The sequence below is a fragment of the Jaculus jaculus genome, chromosome 4 (assembly GCF_020740685.1).
Source record: "Jaculus jaculus isolate mJacJac1 chromosome 4, mJacJac1.mat.Y.cur, whole genome shotgun sequence".
Lineage (NCBI taxonomy): Eukaryota > Metazoa > Chordata > Mammalia > Rodentia > Dipodidae > Jaculus > Jaculus jaculus.
In genome coordinates, this window is record NC_059105.1 from 159,573,242 (window position 1) to 159,593,544 (window position 20,303).

Genomic DNA, 20,303 nt, shown 5'->3' on the forward strand with positions numbered 1-20,303 from the left:
TGGTACATGTGAATGTTGTGGTTCTGATTTTCTTTCTTTCTTTCTTTCTTTTTTTTTTTTGTTTATTTGTTGTTGGGTTTTTTTGTTGTTTGTTTGTTTTTGAAAGTAGGGTCTCACTCTGGCCCAGGCTGATCTGGAATTCACTATGTAGTCTCAGAGTGGCCTCAAACTCACGGCGAACCTCCTACCTCTGCCTCCCAAGAGCTGGGATTAAAGATGTGCACTACCACACCTGGTCTGATTTTCATTTTTCTCATGGCTAATGTATCTATTCATGGGTATTTTTGCCAATAGTACTGCATGATTAGATCTTTTGCTTATTGTATTTTTAAGTATTTTTAAATTTTTATTTATTTAGTTACAAGTAGAGAGAGAAGAGAGACAGACAGAGAGAAAATGGACACTCCAGGGCCTGTAGCCACTGCAAACAAACTCCAGATGCATGTGCCTCTTGTGTGTCTGGCTTACGTGGGTCCTGGGGAATCAAACTTGGGTCCTTTTGCTTTGCAGACAAATATCTTAACTGCTAAGCTATCTTTCCAGCCCATCTTCTTTTTTTTGTTGTTGTTTGTTTTTTTCATTTTTATTTTTTTTTTAATTTTTATTAGCATTTTCCATGATTATAAAAAAAATCCCATGGTAATTCCCTCCATCCCCCCACACTTTCCCCTTTGAAATTCCATTCTCCATCATATTACCTCCCCATCACAATCATTGTACTTACATATATACAATATCAACCTATTAAGTATCCTCCTCCCTTCTCTTCTTTTTTTTTAATAGCTTTTATTTACTTATTTTGAGAGAGAGAAAGGCAGATAGAGAGAATGGGTGTACCAGAGCCTTCAGCCACTGCAGATGAACTCTAGGTGCATGTGCCCCCTAGTGCATCTGGCTTTCATGGGTACTGGAGAATAGAACCTGGGTCCTTAGGCATTACAGGCATACTTCTTAACCACTAAGCAATCTCTCCAGCCGTCTTTTGTTTATTTTCTAATTTTTTTTTATATTTGGCTGTTGAGGTGTGTGCATTCATTATATATTCTAGATGCTATGCCCTTATCAATTATATAACTTGCAAAGGCTTTCTCCCATTCTATGGATTATTTTGTTACTTTGTTTCCTTAAAACATTCTGCAAGTATAAATGCTTCCATAAGCCAGACATGGTGAGTTATGCCTATAATCTCAACACTGAGGAGGATGAGATAGGAAGATGGCCCTTGAGTTCAAGGTTATCCTGGGCTACAGAATGAGTTCCAGGTCAGCCTGGGCTATAGAGAGACCTTGCCTTAAAATGAAAAGGAAGGAAGGAAGGAAGAAGGGAAGGAGAAAATGAAGGGAGGGAGGAAGGGAAGAAGAAAGGAAGGAAGGAAGGAAAGGGAGAAGAAAGAAAGGTAAGATAGTTTACACAAGTGGTATAGGGTTTTGGTATAAGAGACCTGATGCTGGAGTCGGCCAGTAATAGGTTCAAATTTTGACTTACTGTGTGACCTTGCACTGGGCAATTCTCTGCGAGAGAGGGGGGGGGAAGAGGCAGGGAGAAAGCGAGAATTGGTGTGCCAGGGCCTCCAGCCACTGTAAACAAACAGAGGCATGTGTCCCCTTCTACTGTGTTAGAAAAAAAAATTTTTTTTTAAATATTTATTGGCTTTTTAAACTTCTGAGAATTCTCCTTTCAGCTTCATAGCCTCCTCCTTTTCACGTCTCCTTTTAGTCCATTCTGCTAGTCTGTGTCTTTTGAATGGGGAATGGGGCCATTCATATTCCAAGTTATTATTGAAAGACATTCCTCTCATTCTTTCCTTGTGAGCAATCTCTGCTCATATAAACAGTGTACCATGATCATAATCCTTTCCCGCCACCCTTCCTTTCTCCCTTCCGTATATTCCCTCCATAGAATTCCTGCTTCCCAACTAGTCTCCTGTTTGGATGCCGTCACTTTTTGCCCTCCTGTTTTGTGGGTCTTGTGTAGTGTCAGCTACTGTGAGGTTCTGAATCAGCTACTTCCATGGCCACTTTGTGTCCAGAAGACAGTATTGCAAAGCACTCCTCCCTTTCTTTTAGCTCTTACATGCTTTTTTTTTTTTCCCCCTCCGAGGTAGAGTCTCACTCAAGCTCAGGCTGACCTGGAACTCACTACGTAGTCTCAGGGTGGCCTCGAACTCACAGCGATCCTCCTACCTCTGCCTCCCGAGTGCTGAGGATTAAAGGCGTGTGCCACCACGCCCGGCTAGCTCTCACATTCTTTCCATCAGCTCTTTTGCAATGGTCCCTAAGCCTTGGAGGGTGTGATACAGACATCACATTTAGTGCTGAACTCTCCACTGTCATTTCTTCTCAGCACTTTGGTGCATTTTGCATCTCCCCATTGGTCACCACCATCTGAAAAGAGAAGCTTCTCTAATCAAAAGTGAGAGGAAGCCTGGAGAGATGGCTTAGCGGTTAAGACGCTTGCCTGCAAAGCCAAACGATCCCGGTTCAACTCTCCAGGACTCACATAAGCCAGATGCACAAGGGGGCACATGCATCTGGAGTTCCTTTGCAGTGGCTGGAGGCCCTTGGCATGCCCATTTTCTCTCCCTCTTTCTCTCTCAAATAAATAAATAAAAATAAAGTTCAAAAAAGTGAGAGTAGCATTATGTGCATAAACATAAGTATGTAGAGGTCAGTTTGGTGAGCATAATATATCCACTTAGCCACACAATAGTAGTAGTTTTCCCATTTGGTCCTAGGGCCTCCTCAGCCAAAGGCTTTTGATTTAGGTTTTCAGTATCAGGCATGAATTCCCACCCGTGCAGTGGGCCTCAAGTCCAATTAAAGAGCAGTTTTTTTCCCCATTACAGACATGCCACCATTGCACCAGTTGGTGTATGTGGCATGTTTGTCTCCTTGTACATCTTGCAGAGTCCACTGGGTAGCTGGATTGGCAGTAGTCATTTAGAACTTGAAATACATCCTTCCAAGCTTTCCTGGCTTTTAAAGTTTGTTGAGAAATCTGATGTTATTCTGACGGGCCTGCCTTTTAAAGTGATTGACTGCTTCTCTTATTGCTTTCAATACATTTTTCTTTTCTTCCTTCCCTTCCTTCCTTCCTTCCTTCCTTCCTTCCTTCCTTCCTTCCTTCCTTCCTTCCTTCCTTCCTTTCTTTCTTTCTTTCTTTCTTTCTTTCTTTTTTGAGGCAAGGTCTCACGCTATCCCAGGCTGACCTGGAATTCACTATGTAGTCTCAGGGTGGCCTCGAACTCATGGTGATCCTCCTACCTCTGCCTCCCAAGTGCTGGGATTAAAGGTGTGTGCTACCACTCTTGGCTTCAATATATTTTCTTTGGTCTACATATTTAATAGTTTAATTATGGCATGATGAGGGGAGGTTCTTTTCTGGTCTTGCATATTTGGTGTTCTAAATGCCTCCTGTATCTGTATTGGCATCTTATTTCCTAGTTTTGGGAAATTGTCTCCTATGTTTTTGTTGAAAATATCTACTATGGGTGTTTGGGGTTGTTTTTTTTTTTTTTGGTTATTTTTATTTTTATTGTTTTGGTTTTTCAAGGTGGGGTTTCACTCTAGTCCAGGCTGACCTGGAATTCACTATGTAGTCTTAGGGTGGCCTCGAACTCATGGTGATCCTCCTACCTCTGCCTTCCAAGTGCTGGGATTAAAGGCGTGCACCACCACACCCAGCTCAGTATTGCTATCTCTTGACTGAACTCTTTCATACAGGGTATAAACCATCTTACTTCATTCAGCTGATTTTTTGGTGTGTGTTGTCTTAGGATTTGTCCAAGAATTTGTTTTCTTCTTTGAATTCTTTTATGTCTTTGATAATCACTTTTTGAATCCTTTGTCCGGCATTTCATCTAATTCACTCTCGCTAGAGGCCATTACCGTGGGATTCATAATTGTTGGAGGAGTTCTATTGCCCTGGCTTTCCATGTTTCTTATATTACTGTGTTGGCATTTTTGCATCTGAGGTTATTTCGTTGCTTGGAGTTTCTTTTTATTTGGTTGGCTGTGTTTTTAGATATGTAGTTCAGAAGTTTATCCTCAGTGTAGGTGCTCAAGGTGGCTTGTGAGGTCATTTTTTTTTTTTTTCTGAAGTAAGGTCTCACTCTAGCCCAGGCTGACTTGGAACTCACTATGGAGTCTCAGGGTGGCCTTGAACTCACGTCAATCCTGCCTCTGCCTCCCGAGTGCTGGGATTAAAGGCGTGCGCCACCACGCCCAGCTTTGTGTGGCCTGTATGTTGCTCCCAGAGTAGAATATTAATAGGAGTTACAACTGCTGGTGGCTGTGGCTATGATACAAATGCCATTGTAGTCAACTAACAATTGTCCCATTGATTTCAGTCACTATGGGTGGTTACACGTGCAAGGATAGGATGGAATGCAGTGGGATTTTGCTTTCTAAGGTTAGAAATGGAAGGGAACCGGGAGCGATTGGTAGCTACTAGTGTTAGACTAACCTTGAAAAGATAGAGGTGGGAAAGTGTCCAGGAGGGACATAAAGAACAATTTAAAAACCCAATTTAGCAACATATGAACATAAGAAAAACCATTACGAGATAAGTATGCAAGCATAGATATTTTAATTTTTTGTTTATTTTTATTTATTTATTTGAGAGTGACAGACAGAGAGAGAAAGAGGCAGAGAGAGAGAGAGAGAGAGAATGGGCGCGCCAGGGCCTCCAACCACTGCAAACAAACTTCAGACGTGTGCGCCCCCTTGTGCATCTGGCTAAGGTGGGTCCCGGGGAATCAAGCCTCGAACCGGGGTCCTTAGGCTTCACAGGCAAGTGCTTAACCGCTAAGCCATCTCTCCAGCCCAAGCACAGATATTTTAAAAAGAGGGGCACTAAAAAGACTTTTTAAAAAAAACCTAAAAATGACAAAAGTTACAATAACATACAAACAATCAAAAGTGTAAAGTATACTAGAGTATATCAAATCAAAACAAAGAAAGATATTACACTGGTGAGTTTTTCTGCCTTTGAGGGATGAGTTTTGAATTCTTCCCTTCCCATGATGCTTCATTTAGCAGCCTGCACTGATACGGAATGTTCATTTTGCACGTCCAGTTCAAATCCATAGAAGTGGACGTAGGGTATCTATAGCCCAGGGAAGATCAGACCACAGTCGTGAAATCACCTCCCTCCCTTGGTGCGTTCTCAGCGCGGCAGGGGCTCAACTTAGTGTTTGGGTTTGTGGGGGGTGATGGGGAGCCCCTTGCAGTCTGTTGTGAGCTCAGTGTTCTGGTGCTGGTGTGGGGGAGGCAGGCTGTGTTGCCATGGAGCTCAGCTGGTCCCTGTTCTGCAGTATTTCTTCTTGGGCTGCAAAAATTCTGGTGTAGGGCTGGAGAGATGGCTTAGCGGTTAAGCGCTTGCCTGTGAAGCCTAAGGACCCCGGTTCGAGGCTCGGTTCCCCAGGACCCACGTTAGCCAGATGCACAAGGGGGCGCACGCGTCCGGAGTTCGTTTGCAGAGGCTGGAGGCCCTGGCGCGCCCATTCTCTCTCTCTACCTCTATCTGTCTTTCTCTCTGTCTGTCACTCTCAAAATAAATAAAAAATGAACAAAATATTAAAAAAAAATTCTGGTGTATGCAGAAAAGCAAGTTTCCATTGCTCTTGCGGCTGGTTTCTGGCAAGGCACCCCAGTCCACTCCTTCCTGCCGCTTCTCTGGAGCTCTGGCTTCAGTGGTTGCTGACAGATCCTGCCTCTTCCCGGAAAGGAACTTACTGTGTACTGTGTAGCCTCTCGTCTGCCCCTGGGTTTTGTGGGTGAGGCATCTACCCCGCCACCGTACCTGGAAGTCTTACTTACACAATGGTGTGGGTTTTTTTGGCATGGATATGTGTGGGTGGGTGGTGTGCTTGTGTGTAGGGATGCCAGAGGTTGATATCTGGTGTCTTTCTCTTTTTCTTTGTTTGTTTTGTTTTGATTTTCAACGTGGGGGTCTCACTGTAGCCCAGGCTGACCTGGAATTCACTATGTAGCTTCAAGGTGGCCTCGAACTCACGGCGATCCTCCTACCTCTGCCTCCCGAGTGCTGGGATTAAAGGCGTGCGCCACCACGCCCGGCACTGGTGTCTTTCTCAATTGCTGTCTGCATTATGTTTTGAGAGTCTCTCGCTGATTGGGCTAGGCTAGCCAGCTCACCCCAGGGGTCTCCTGACAACCATCTCCGACAGTGTTGGGATTAGAGACATGTAGCTGCACCCACCTTTTTTCACATGGATCCTGGGGACCCAGACTCAGGCCCTCATGCTTGCATGGCAAGCACTTTACTGATGAAGACGTCTTTCTGTCCCCCACCCAATATTTTAGGACTATTCTAGAGTTAAAAGCAAAGCTCAGGTACATGCCTTTAATCCCAGCACTCAGGAGGCAGAGGTAGGAGAATCGCTGTGAGTTCGAGGCCACCCTGAGACTACATAGTGAATTCCAGGTCAGCCTGGGCTAGAGCGAGACCCCATCTCAAAAAAAAAAGACAAAATTAAGTTGGTACATTGCTGTGGAAACTGGACCCAGTTGAGCTTCTTACCTGACACTGTAGTAAGCAGGATGAAAGTTGCACCTGCCTAGATACTTCAAAATTAAAGGATAATGAGAAAATTCTAAAGGAGGGCTGGCAAGGTGACTTAGCAGTTAAGGCATTTGTGTGCAAAGCCAAAGGACCCAGGTTCGATTCCCCAGGACCCACGTAAGCCAGATGCACAAGGTGGCGCATGCATCTGGAGTTTGTTTGCAGCAGCTGGAGGCCCTGGTGTGCCCATTCTCTCTCTTTCACTCTCCCTCTTTCTCTCCCTCTCTCTTTTTCCCTCCTCTCTCTCCCTCCCTCCCTCTTTCTGTCTCTCAAATAAATAAATAGAAAGAAAGAAAATTTGAAAGGACTGCTTAAAGTAACTAGAAAAACAAGTGTAGTACCCAGAGAGAAATGTCATGGTAATGAAATCAGAACAGCTTTGTGTTGCTTGCTACTAGATCTTTTCACTACTAGAAGAGTGAAAAGATTCTATTGTGAAATCCTTATGTAACTGAAAAGAGCTGTCATTTTCATTCACTGTGATCATTTTAATTTTCCCTCGACAGTAACAGTTCTCAAGTATGATTTTTTTTTACATTTCTTGGTTTTCATTTTTAATATGCAGAACTTTTGACAGGAAATGAAGGCCTCTGATGAGAACAGTTGCTGAGAACTGCAATGCAGCCTTGTTTGTGAAAAAAAATGCCTTCACTGAAGTCCTGTTTATTCCTCCTCAGGGGCAAGTGGTTCAGTTAATGGCCTCAGGATTCAGCTGGATTACATTGTATAAAGTACAAACCCACAAAACGGTATAACATTTGTCAGGCTTACAGTGGAGTTTACTGAAATCATTAGAAATGTCTTTTATTTCTAAGCATCTGTAGCGTTTTTGCTATTTATATTTTCTTGTCAGGTTTTAACTTTATCTACTCTTATGCTTTTATGGAGAGTTCTTGATGATGTCAGTGATGTTTTGATGATCTCAAGGATTTATGGTTGTCAATGGATTGCTGCCTGCCAAGCACTGTTCTACATGCTTCACAAGAAGTGTCTCAGGAGGCAGAGGTAGGAGGATCAGCACAAGTTCAAGGCCACCCTGAAGCTACATAGTGAATTCCAGGTCAGCCTGAGCTAAAGTGAGACCCTATCTTGAAAAACCAAAAAAGAAAAAAAGAAAAGGCGGAGGGCTGGAGAGATGGCTTAGCAGTTAAGGCGTTTGCCTGCAAAGCCAAAGGACCTCAGTTTGGTTCCCCAGGACCCACGTTAGCCAGATGCACAAGGTGGCGCATGCGTCTGGAGTTTGTTTGCAGTGGCTGTAGGCCCTAGAACACCCATTCTCCCTCTCTCTCTCTTTCTCTCTCCCTCCCTCTCTCAAATAATAAAGTAAATAAAACAAAAGAAAGTATCAAAATTTAGGTGGATGTTTTAAGTATGTCTACCCTGATCTTTTAGATCAGTATACCCCAGTGAAGGTCACCAGCTTCACAAAATCAAGTGGCAAACTGATGAAGTGGGTGAGTTAGGAAGACTCTGGCAGATGCCTGCCTCTGTTAACTTTGTCATTTGACGGTTTTTAGGAAAAAAAAAATAAATGAAGGGGTAAAGAGGATTGAGTAATCCTGAGCACTTTGGGAGCATGGGGAAAGATGAAACTATTGAAAAAAAATTTTTTTTTTGAGTACCCTTCTGCTCACTTCGTTACTTTTGAAAGGTTTCCAGGTAAATATATGAATGAAAGACTAATAAGTACTAGTAATAGTGCTCATTTCTATTTTAAAACAGTTCTCAAATCAGTACAGCATCTAATCGCGAGTCACTGGCGTCACACTGGCAATAGCGAGCCACCGTGGACAGATGACAAACTCTCAAAGCGCTCCTGCATCATTGTCCTCTTTGGTGATCTCTCCTGACGCTCTCTGGGACCCGTTTCCTATTTAATTACATGGTGCCTCATATTCTCTGTCCTCCTAGGTAAAGCTTCCTCTTTGTTTAATGATATTCTTTTTTTTTTTTTTTTTTTTTTTTTTTGAGGTACGGTCTCACTCTAGCCCAGGCTGACCTGGAGTTCACTATGGAGTCTCAGGGTGTCCTCGAACTCACGGCGATCCTCCTACCTCTGCCTCCTGAGTGCTGGGATTAAAGGCGTGCGCCACCATGCTCGGCTAATGATTTTTGTTTGAGACAGAGTATATTAGCTATTTTTTTATTTCTGAGAATCAAATACCTGATAGAAATTGAGGGGGGGTTATTTGGCTTCTGCACATATACAGTGCATTACGGTAGGGAAGGCGCAGCAGCTAGATCAGGCTGGTCTGTGGCTGTAAGAGCTCGTAGCTTGGCTTATTACATCTCACAGGACCACGAAGCAGAGAACTTGGGCTGGAATCAGGCTGGGATATGACCTTGTAGCCCTGCCCTTGAAGCTCTGTCTATTCATGTCTGCCCACTAGACCTCATGTCCACAAGATTCTTCCGTCTCCCAAAACAGTGCCACCTGCTAAGAGTCAAGTTTTCAAATACATGTGTGTGTGGGGGGGACATTTCACATTCAAACCATAACATAGGCACCTGCTGTTCAGCCCAGGCTGGCTTTGAACTCAGCTCTCATACCTCGGCCTCCCCAGTTGTGGTGGTTTGATTCAGGTGTCCCCCATAAACTTAGGTGTTGCGAATGCTAGCTCCCCAGCTGATGGATATTTGGGAATTAATGCCTCCTGGAGAGAGTGTATTGTTGGGGGCGGGCTTATGGGCTTTATAGCCAGTTTCCCCATGCCAGTGTTTGGCACACCCTCCTGTTGCTGTGGTCCATCTTCTGTTGGCCAGGGGGTGATGTCCACCCTCTGCTCATGCCATTGTTTTCCCCTGCCATCGTGAAGTTTCCCCTCGAGCCCGTAAGCCAAAATAAATCTCTTTTTCCCAGAAGCTACTCTTGGTTGGGTGATTTCTAACAGCAATGCGAACCGGACTGCAACAGTAAAGTGGTACCGAGGAGTGGGATTGCTGCTAGACACCCGACTGTGTGGCTTTGCCTTTTGGAGCTGATTTTCAAGAGGAATGTGGAAGGAGTTGAAACCTTGGCCTAAGAGATGCCTTGCAGTGCTGTAAGTACAGCTTAATGGACTATTCTGGTCTGAGCTCCAAGACCTGAATGCAGTAAGAACTATGGACTGTGAGGTTTGGCTTATTAGGGTGACAAAGAGCTGTGCCTGGACTGGGCTAGCAGTTTGTGTGAGAAGCTTGCTCTTGTGCCTGTGTCCTGAGAAGTTGTGCAGGGTTGCTTTGCGTAGAAATGAACTGGTGTGAGCAGAGGGATATGGCACAGAGAGAAAAATCCTTGGGTGAACTGCTGCCCGTTCAGCTGCAACTGATAAATTACAACCTTTGAGGCTGGGCTAGCTGACCTGCACTGGGGCAACAAGAAGAATGGAGACTCTTTTGAAGGAGCCTGAGTGCTCAAGGAGTGTCCTGTTCTTCAAAGTCTGCTTTATTCCCCCCTGGATTAACAAATTGGCACCCTATCTGGTATCGTGGAGTATAAGAAATGCTGGAAAGAGGGTCATTGAGTTTGCAACACGGTCTTGTGTTTTGGAAATGGCCATGGGCAGTGTGAAGCGGGTTTGCTGGTTGCCTGCATAGAGTCCCCATGGGGCCATGAAGATGAACCGTGGCTTGCAGTGGACACCCAGTGGAGATGCCGGGACCATGAGATGGCTGCCGAGGAGCTGCCGGCCCCGATGAAGTTTCCCAGGACTGTGAGTAGCCTAGCTGGAGGGGCGGAATTGGAATGCCAGAGACTTGTTGCTGGTTAGAATTATCGGACTTGAAGACTTGTCACTGGCTAGAGTTGCTGGACTTGAAGCTATAGAGTTTGATGTTTGCCCTGGTTGTTTTAAATCGTGTATTGGTTGAATGTTTCTTTGCTATGCCCAATGCCATCTATTGCAGTGTGAATATTTATTCTGTGCCATTCTGGGTTTTTTGAGGTTATATTTTGGTATTATGGCTCAGTTAAAAGATCTTGAACTATGGGGATGTATGAACATCATTGAGATTGATTAAAAACTATGGGGACTTTTAAAATGAGATGAATGCATTGCATTTTACATCATGTATGATTATCAGTTTATGGGGGCCAGGGGCGGAATGTGGTGGTTTGATTCAGGTGTCCCCCATAAACTTAGGTGTTGCGAATGCTAGCTCCCCAGCTGATGGAGATTTGGGAATTAATGCCTCCTGGAGAGAGTGTATTGTTGGGGGCGGGCTTATGGGCTTTATAGCCAGTTTCCCCATGCCAGTGTTTGGCACACCCTCCTGTTGCTGTGGTCCATCTTCTGTTGGCCAGGGGGTGATGTCCACCCTCTGCTCATGCCATCGTTTTCCCCTGCCATCGTGGAGCTTCCCCTCGAGCCTGTAAGCTAAAATAAACCTCTTTTTCCCAGAAGCTACTCTTGGTTGGGTGATTTCTAACAGCAATGCGAACCAGACTGCAACACCAGTGCTGATATTACGAGCATGTATATGCATGTCTGGCTTTGTTTAATTATATTCTAAACTCAACATTTATGTTTTATGTTCTTATAAACCCAAGTAGTTATGCAAACGACAAATTACGTGCACGATACATGATTCTGGAGTCAGATGAGTTCATGAATAAATGACTAGACCGTGAATTGGCATTGTCCAATTAATGCTTTTTGAGGAATGGTATGAAAGTCAGAAAATTTCCAGAAGCTAGTCTTTTTTTTTAACTTTATTTATTTGAGAGCAACAGACAAGAGAGAGAGAGAGAGAGAGAGAGAGAGAATGAGTGCACCAGGGCTTCCAGCCACTGCAAATGAACTCCAGATGCATGCGCCCCCTTGTGCGTCTGGCTAACGTGGGTCCTGGGGAATCGAGCCTCGAACCAGGATCCTCAGGCTTCACAGGCAAGCATTTAACCACTAAGCCATCTCTCCAGCCCCTGAAGCTAGTCTTAACGTTACCTTTTGTTTTCCTTTTAAACATAAAGCAGTAGCTTTTAAGCTCTTTGAACATGGGATCCCTTTATATTTAAAAAGTTGATAAAGACCCTAATGAGCTTTCGCTGATACGGGCTGTCTCTAGGGCCACCGTGTCTAAAACAATGACCTGTATTTAAACTATAGGGACCTAAGCACATATTCTACCCACTGTGAGAGCAATGACCCCAAATCATTGTATTAGTTCTTGTTCTCATTGCAGTAACCAAAGACCTGACAAGAAGCAACTTAAAGGTGGAGGGTTATGTGTATAAAAATATTTTGTATTTATTTATAAGAAAAGGATGGCCGGGCATGGTGGCACATGCCTTTAATCCCAGCACTCGGGAGGCAGAGGTAGGAGGATTGCCCTGAGTTCAAGGCTACCCTGAGATGACAGAGTTAATTCCAGGTCAGCCTGGGCCAGAGTGAGACCCTACCTCGAAAAACCAAAAAAAAAAAAAAAATAAGTAAAGGATGGATGGAGGGAAAGTACTGGCATGCCAGGGCCTCTTGTCTGCACAAACTGTACGTGTATTTGCCACTTTGTGCATCTGGCTTTATGTGGGTACTGGGGAATGGAACCCTGGCAGTCAGGCTTTGCAAGCAAGTGCCTTTAGCCACTGAGTCATCTCTCTAGCCCAGGAGGTTTTTTTCATGGCTTAAAATTTGAGGGGACACAGTTCATCTTGGTGGGGAAGGAATGGCTGGGGTGTAATAGGGCTGGTCATCTTGTATCTGCATTGAGAAAAAAAAGAGAGGAAAAAGCTGGTGCTCATCAGATTTTCTTCTTTTTCTCTCTTTTTTTATGTTTGACTTTTATTTATTTATTTGAGAGGGGGAAAGAGGCAGAGAGAGAGAGAATATGGGTGTGCCAGGGCTTCCAGCCACTGTAATGAACTCCAGACTTACCTTGTACATCTGGGTGACCTGGGTCCTGGGGAATCAAACCTGGATCCTTAGGCTTTGCAGGCAAGCACTTTAACTGCTAAGCCATCTCTCCAGCCCTTCTTTTTCTCTTGTTATTCAGCCTGGGACTCCAGCCCATGGTCTTGTGACACACTTCCTCAGCTAAACCTCTCTGGAAATGCCCTCGCAGACATGCCCAGAGAGGCGTATCTTGTAGGTAATTACTAAGTCAAGTCGATGAAGATTAACCGTCACAGTTGTGTAACCTTGAAAGCACAGCCTGCTCATGAGACAATGAGAATGAAAAATGCAAGTGATGTTGTAACATGATCAGGAAGTCGTTTTACTTCACAGATTCCCGAGGGGGTGTGGAGAATTGACAATCTCAATTTGTCCTGCAGGTTCATTAGTTAATAAGGATAGTCTTTAATATTTCTGTCTTCCTTTCTCTCTTCTTTCTTCTTTACTGTTCTGTTTCCCTCTTTCTCCTTCCTTCTCCCTTCCCTTCTTCCCTCTGTTCCTCTTTTTCTCATTCCTCCTTCATACACACTTGCTTGACTTTCTTTCTTCCCTCCCTCCCTCCCTCCCTCCCTCCCTCCCTCCCTCCCTCCCTCCCTTTCTTCCTTTTTACTTACTATGTAGTTCACAGTGGCCTGAAACTAAAGACCCACTGCAGCCTTCTTAGTACTGGGATTATAGGTGTGGCTTCGATGGTAGCCTTTAATCCTAAGAATAAAACCATGTTTTTTTATGTTTTATCATGAGTGATATAAATGGTTCTAATTATTAAAGTAAGTAGAGAATTAATTTATAATTTAATTACTTGCAAGCAATAGTTTTGGTCAAAATTACCTTAAGAAGACACTATTTGGAGTCTGTGTTTATTCTCCGTTTAAACTTGCATTCTCTCGCATTGCAGTTCCTCAGTTTGAACCAGCATGCGGTTACGTGGATGCCACCGTTGAGGAGTTTCTGGCCTGGAATTCTGACCAGTCTGATCTCTGTGGTCCGTTTAAAGATCACAGCCATTCCAAATTCTGGGCTTATGCTGACTATAAATATTTTGTCAGTCTATTTGAAGACAAGACAGATGTTTTCCAGGTAAATTATATATTCCTTTTCATCTTGGTACAAATGTGTTCCTGATCAAATTAGCATTTTGCTGGTGCCTTTTTTTAAATTTTTTTTTGTTTATTTTATAAATTTATTTGAGAGCAACAGACAGAGAGAAAGAGGCAGAGAGAGAAAGAATGGGCGCGCCAGGGCTTCCAGCCACTGCAGACAAACTCCAGACACATGCGCCCCCTTGTGCATCTGGCTAACGTGAGTCCTGGGGATTTGAGCCTCAAACCGGGGTCCTTAGGCGTCACAGGCAAGCGCTTAACCGCTAAGCCATCTCTCCAGCCCTGCTGGTGCCTTTTTTGACTGCGTCTTCTTTTCATAATCAAGGTTAAAAATAACCATTTGACCCATTGAAATGGAAAGACATGCTCTAGAAAAGTATGACATTTGGATTATCCAGATGAGCAGTCTTCCTAGGTGTTTTATTTTTTGTTCATTTTTATTTTTTTTATTTGAGAATCACAGAGAGAAAGAGGCAGAGAGAGAGAGAGAGAGAGAGAATGGGCATGCCAGGGCTTCCAGCCACTGCAAACGAACTCCAGACACGTGCGCCCCCTTGTGCATCTGGCTAACGTGGGTCCTGGGGAATGGAGCCTCGAACCAGGGTCCTTAGGCTTCACAGGCAAACGCTTAACCGCTAAGCCATCTCTCCAGCCCCCTAGGTGTTTTTTTTCCCCTGTACACCACTTTCTCCACGCCCCTCCTTAGCCCTCCAGCAGCATGCAGTGGAGTACCCTCCAAGCATGGGTTGTCAGTGAGGTGCCATTTCCTCGTGGCCCACCCAGAATCCCTCTCTCTAGCCCCTCTGGGAATATTGTACAGCCACTTTCTCCGGGTTTATGGCTGAGCTCCTGGCACTGGTGGTAGAAACACTTGTGGAAGCAAGGGTGTGGAAGTTCTCTGCTGTGTCCTCACATGACTGGCGGTTTTGCAGGCTCCATATCCTCTCTCTATCTAGTATATTCTACTAAACCATCTGTTGGTCTCCTGGGGTGATTTTGCAGACTCTGCCTGGCTTAAGTCAGTGTGGGCTGGGAGTGGACCGGGGACCTTGTTTGCGTGACTCTGCCTTGCCCCGCGAGGCTCAGCTCCAGAACCTTCACCCCACGCTAGTCCTCTGTGGAGAATCAGTCCACTCACTCCTGCCTCTTCGCTCCCACCTGCCACCCCCACTTCTCTGGGACCAAGTGGGGCCAAGGGTCTTCGGCTCCTGAGCAGTTCCTGTTCAGTGTATTCTTTTTCTCTTTGAGTTATCTATGTAGTTGTAGCCACTGATATTTTGTAGCTTTCCTTTATTCACTTTAAAAAATGTTCAGTTTGGCAGAGGTAGGAGGATCGCTGTGAGTTCGAGGCCACCCTGAGACTCTGGGCTAGAGTGAAACCCTACCTTGGGGAAAAAAAAATGTTCAAGTAAATAATTTTGCTTCTTATAAAAGAGAAAATATATAGCATCTTGGCTCCATTATTATTATTTGAATGTCTTTGTTTCTTACTCCTTTTCTCTTCCCCTCCCTCTCCCTACCCCAGCACCCCCCACCTCTGCCAGGTAAGGTCTCATTCTAGCCCAGGCTGAGCTGGAATTTACTATACAGTCTCAAAATGGCCTCAATCTCAAGAAATCTTCCTACCTCCTGAGTGCTAAGATTAAAGGCATATGCGATCACACCTAGCTTCTTTCCTTTCCTTTTTTTTTTTTTTGTTTTTTTGTTTGTTTGTTTGTTTGTTTTAGAGCAAGAGAGAATTGGTTCACCACGGCCTCATGCACTGCAATTGCATTCCAGGCGCTTGCGCCACCTAGTGGGCATGTGTGACCTTGCGCTTGCCTCACCTTTGTGTATCTGGCTAAAGTGGGATCTGGAGAGTCAAACATGGGTCCTTAGGCTTCAGAGGTAAGCGCCTTAGCTGCTATGCCATCTCTCCAGCCCTTCTTTCCTTTCTTTTTAAATTTTTTTTTATTTTTACTTATTTATTTGAGAGTGACAGACAGACAGAGAGAGAGAGAGAATGAGAGAGAGAGAATGGGTGCGCCAGGGCCTCCAACCACTGCAAACGAACTCCAGATGCATGCGCCCCTTGTGCATCTGGCTAACATGGGTTCTGGGGAATCAAGCCTTGAACCGGGGCCCTTAGGCTTCACAGGCAAGCGCTTAACGGCTAAGCCATCTCTCCAGCCCCTTCTTTCCTTTCTTGATAGGCTCTTTCTAGGTAGCCCAGGCTGGCCTTAAACTCACAGTCCTCCTGCCTCTGTGTCCCAAGTGCGGAGATTGCAAGTATGTACCATCTTGCTCAATACTTCTTTAGTCTTTTTATTTTTTTTTTAATACTTAATTTTTATTTATTTATTTTAGAGAGAGAGAGAGAGAGAATGGTCACACCAGGGCTTCCAGTCACTGCAAATGAACTCCAGATGCATGCGCCACGTTGTGCATCTGGCTTACGTGGGTCCTGGAGAATTGAACCAATGTCCTTTGGCTTTGCAGGCAAGAGCCTTAACTGCTAGGCCATCTCTCTAGCCCGATACTTCTTTAGTCTTAATGAAGTTATTGTTTTATTTAGAAAGCACTTAGTATCTATTATGCATATCATAATTTTAGGTTATATTATAGATCTTTAATCCTGGGGTTTATAGATTTCATACTTAATATTGAACAGTATTTTGTCTCTGTCTTGTGCTTGCACCTTTTTAACCGACTTTCAGGTGAAATAGTGTATGATAGTGGTATTTATCAAGTACTTGTCATTGGGCTGGAGAGATGGCTCAGTGGTTAAGGCAGTTGCCTGCAAAGTCTAACAACACAGGTTCGATTCCCCTGTACCCACATAAAGCCAGATGCACAAAGTGGCTCATGCATCTGGAATTTGTTTGCAGTGACTGGAGGCCCTGACCTTGCCCATACTCTCTCTGCTTGCAAATAAATAAATAAACCAAAAAAAAATTTAAAAAAAAAGTACTTGTCATTAGTATGTTCCTATTGTCTTATGCTTACACGAGATGGGCATCTTCTGGGTAGTTCTGCCTAGGCCCTTACGTTTAGAATCATCACAATAGCACTAGGATTTAATCAATAACCCCGTTTTAAGAAAAACGAGACACAAAAAGGTGTGTAAACCTTTCTAAAACTATACACCTAAGAAGGGGTTAACCCAAACAGGGTAAAGACTGGAGTGTCTTTCGTTTGACCCCACCAGCTGCCCGTTCCATCCCAGGCATTGCCAGCACCAGGCTCACATGTGATCTGGCCATTAAGTTTGGATACAAAAGATAGCCTTTGGGTAATGTTCTGGAATTGCAATTAAGCCCTTATAAAATCTGACATTTTTAGTTGAAAGAGTTTTCTGTCAGCTCATTATGGTTGTTAATTCTACTGAGAACAACCAAGTCAATTAAGGGTTACATCCCCCTTTTTTTTTTTTTTTTTTTTTTTTTTTTTTTTGGTTTTTCGAGGTAGGTTTTCACTCTAGCCCAGGCTGACCTGGAATTCACTATGGAGTCTCAGGGTGGCCTCGAACTCACGGCAATCCTCCTACCTCTGCCTCTCGAGTGCTGGGATTAAAGGCATGCGCCACCACACCCGGCTACATCATCTTTTATCCCAAAATTTCTTAAGTACTAACTTATTTTACTTTACAGATATCTAAGTTGTTGTGCTTTTAGTGAAAAAAAAATCATTCAGTCACTATTTTTTTTTTTTTTATGGTTTCAAGCTTTTTCACATTGGAATACAATGATTGGAAAACATTGAAACTGATTATTAAAAGAATGAATTGTTTTACTTTTCTGCAAGTCCTTACCTTTTAAGCACATTTTATCAGCAACTTCCATCTGATAGATAATAAAGCATGATAATTTCCTCCCCGCTCACTTTCCCATTTACACCTCCGCTGTCCATCATATCCCCTCCCCCTCTCAATCAGTCTCTCTTTTATTTTGATATCACCATCTTTTCCTCCTTTTTTTTTTAAAGGAATCTTTTTTTTTTAAAATTTTTTTTCTGTTTTATTTATTTATTTGAGAAGGACAGACACAGAGAGAATGAGGCTGATAGACAGAGAGAGAGAGAGAGAGAATGGGCGCGCCAGGGCTTCCAGCCACTGCAAATGAACTCCAGACGCGTGCGCCTCCTTGTGCATCTGGCTAACATGGGTCCTGGGGAATCAAGCCTCGAACCGGGATCCTTAGGCTTCACAGGCAAGCGCTTAACCGCTAAGCCATCTCTCCAGCCCCTTTTCCTCCTATTATGAGGGTCTTGTGAAGGTATCGTTAGGCACTGTGAGATCATGGATATTGAGGCCAATTTGTGTCTGGAAGATTGCATTGTAAGCAGTCCTGTCCTTCCTTTGGCTCTTACATTCTGCCCGCCACATCTTCTGCAACGGATCCTGAGCCTTGGAAGGTGTGATAGACATGCTTCAGTGCTGAGCACTCCTCTGTCACTTTTTCTCAGCACTATGGTGCCCTTTGGGTCACCCCAGTGATCACTGCCATCTATAAAGAGAAGCCTCTCTAACCAGATCTGAGAGTAGCTCTAATATATAGATATGAACATAAAGAAAAGGGCAGTTTGGTGAGCATAATATATGCATTTAGCCAGACGAGTTACACTCCTAGGGCTCATAACCTCCCCCATCATAGACTTTTGATTAGGTTTGTAGCGCTAGGCATGTATTCCCTCCCATGGAGCGGGCTTCCAGTCCAGTTAGAGAGTGGTTGGTTTCCTCCATTACAAACATGCCATTGCGGCACCCATTCTGTTATTTGGTCTCGCTGGCCAGTCTTAAGGCTTGCAGTGTCCACTGTTGTTTATCACCTTTGATGACCTCTCTCTCCCATTGAACTGTATGCAGCATAGTTTTTTCCAGCGTTCTGTCAGCTGGTCTTCAGGGAGGAGGTTTTCAGCTCAGCTCCAGCTTGATTTCTCAGTGACCTCTACAAATCCTTTTAATATTCACTGGAGTCTCATATCTGCTTCCCAGTCAAACTGACGCAATTTGTTGGTCCGTTAAAAGGATATGAAGAAAATCTTGTCTCAAAGGGAAGTATTTTAAATGTCTTTTCAGATAATTGTGGAATTTTTTTTAATATATATATCAGAGCAAACTTGACAAAGGATATGTTCTCAAAACTTCTGTAGTTGCAGAACAGAATCTGAACATACAATGGTCCAAGTTGCACAGAATGGGTCTGTGTAAAGCCAGGCATTGGCTATTTGGAAAATGTTAGTTTACTGAGTTGTATAGATCTTCCTAATGTTGAAACAGTTCAGTGTGCTTGATACATTTCATTATTTTTAAAAAGTCATATAGTGCTGGAGAGATGGTTTAGCAGTTAAGGTGCTTGCTTATGAAGCCTAAGAACCCATATTTGACTCTCCAGGTCCCACATAAGCCAGACACACAAAGGTGATGCAAGCATTCAAGGTTTCACATGCCCACAAGGTGGTGCACACATCTGGAATTCGATTACAGTGGCTAAAGGACCTCTCGTGCTAATTCTCTCTCTCTCTCTGTTCACTCTCCATCTTGCTCTTGCTCTCTCTCACATTTAAAAAAAAAAAAAAAAAGGCCAGGGCTAGATGGATGGCTTAGCAGTTAAGGCATTTGTCTGCAAAGCCAAAGGACCCAGGTTCGATTCCCCAGGACCCACATAAGCCAGATGCACAAGGGGGCACACACATGTCTGGAGTTTGTTTGCAGTAGCTGGAGCCCTAGCATGCCCATTCCCTCTCTCCCTTTCTTTCTCCCTCTTTCTCTCTGTCAAATAAATAAATAGATAAATAAAAATTTGGGGAAAAGGCCAGTCTATTGGGTTTACCTCAAAAAAAGACATATATATTAATATTACAACCATTCTCATGAGGAAAGTCTTTAGTGTTCAGGAGCTTTCAAGAGCATGTAGCTTATACATTGAAAATATTTATTAATCTCTTTTGTGATTTATTCTTTGACTTATTCATTATTTAGAAATATAATGTTTAGTTAATGAGTATTTGGGGCTTTTCTAGCTCTGTTATTGAGTTTTATTTAATTCTGTTATGGTCAGGAAACATATTTGACATGATTTCAGTCTTCTTGCATTCATAGAAACTTGTTTTATGGCTCCAAGTATGATTAATCCTGGTAAATATTCCATGTCTATTTGAAAATATGCATTATGTAGGATGTTTTATAAATGCCCCTTAAGTCAGATAGACTTGCTGATTTCTGTATAATTGTCCTACCAGTTACGTGGAGAGAGGTACTGAAGTCCCCAAATTATAAAAAGTTCTTAGGAATAAAATACTCTTTAAATCATGCCCCAAATTAAATACTAATCATGTTCATAAGCATTTCATGAATTAAAATTTTATAAAGATAACATACCAGGCCCACCTCAGTTACGATCCCTAAGCAGCCCTCTGCATGAGCCTCTTCTGACTGTTAGGCATAGCATGTGTCCTCACCTTCTGACCATATAACTTCTTCCTGACAAGTTCTCTTTATTGGGGCCTGGCTTGGATTTAGCCTTGACTATGAACCCTCAACCCTTTATGCACATATTCATCTGTCCTTTGCTTTCAGTCCTTCATTTTATTTGGATTGATATTTAAGCTGGGCATAACATGCAGTGTTGTTTGTGGCCCTTTAGTAATATTGTAAGCACCTTTGCCAAGTTTTATACTTTTTCATTCCCCAAGCTGATGACATAGAGCCAAATACATAGTAGGTATTTGAATGACTATAGAGTGTGTTGTTGTTGTTTTTTTTTTTACCCTA

The 20,303-nt window shown here is 43.5% G+C and overlaps 1 protein-coding gene across 1 annotated transcript in view; it reads left to right on the forward strand.

The window, feature by feature from the left end:
• Window positions 1-20,303, forward strand: part of Hspbap1 (HSPB1 associated protein 1) — a 59,147-nt gene that overhangs the window by 17,307 nt on the left and 21,537 nt on the right. Inside the window, exon 3 of the mRNA XM_045147589.1 lies at window positions 13,348-13,529. Within this exon, the coding sequence (XP_045003524.1) occupies window positions 13,348-13,529 (182 nt within the window). The remainder of the gene's footprint in view (window positions 1-13,347; window positions 13,530-20,303) is intronic.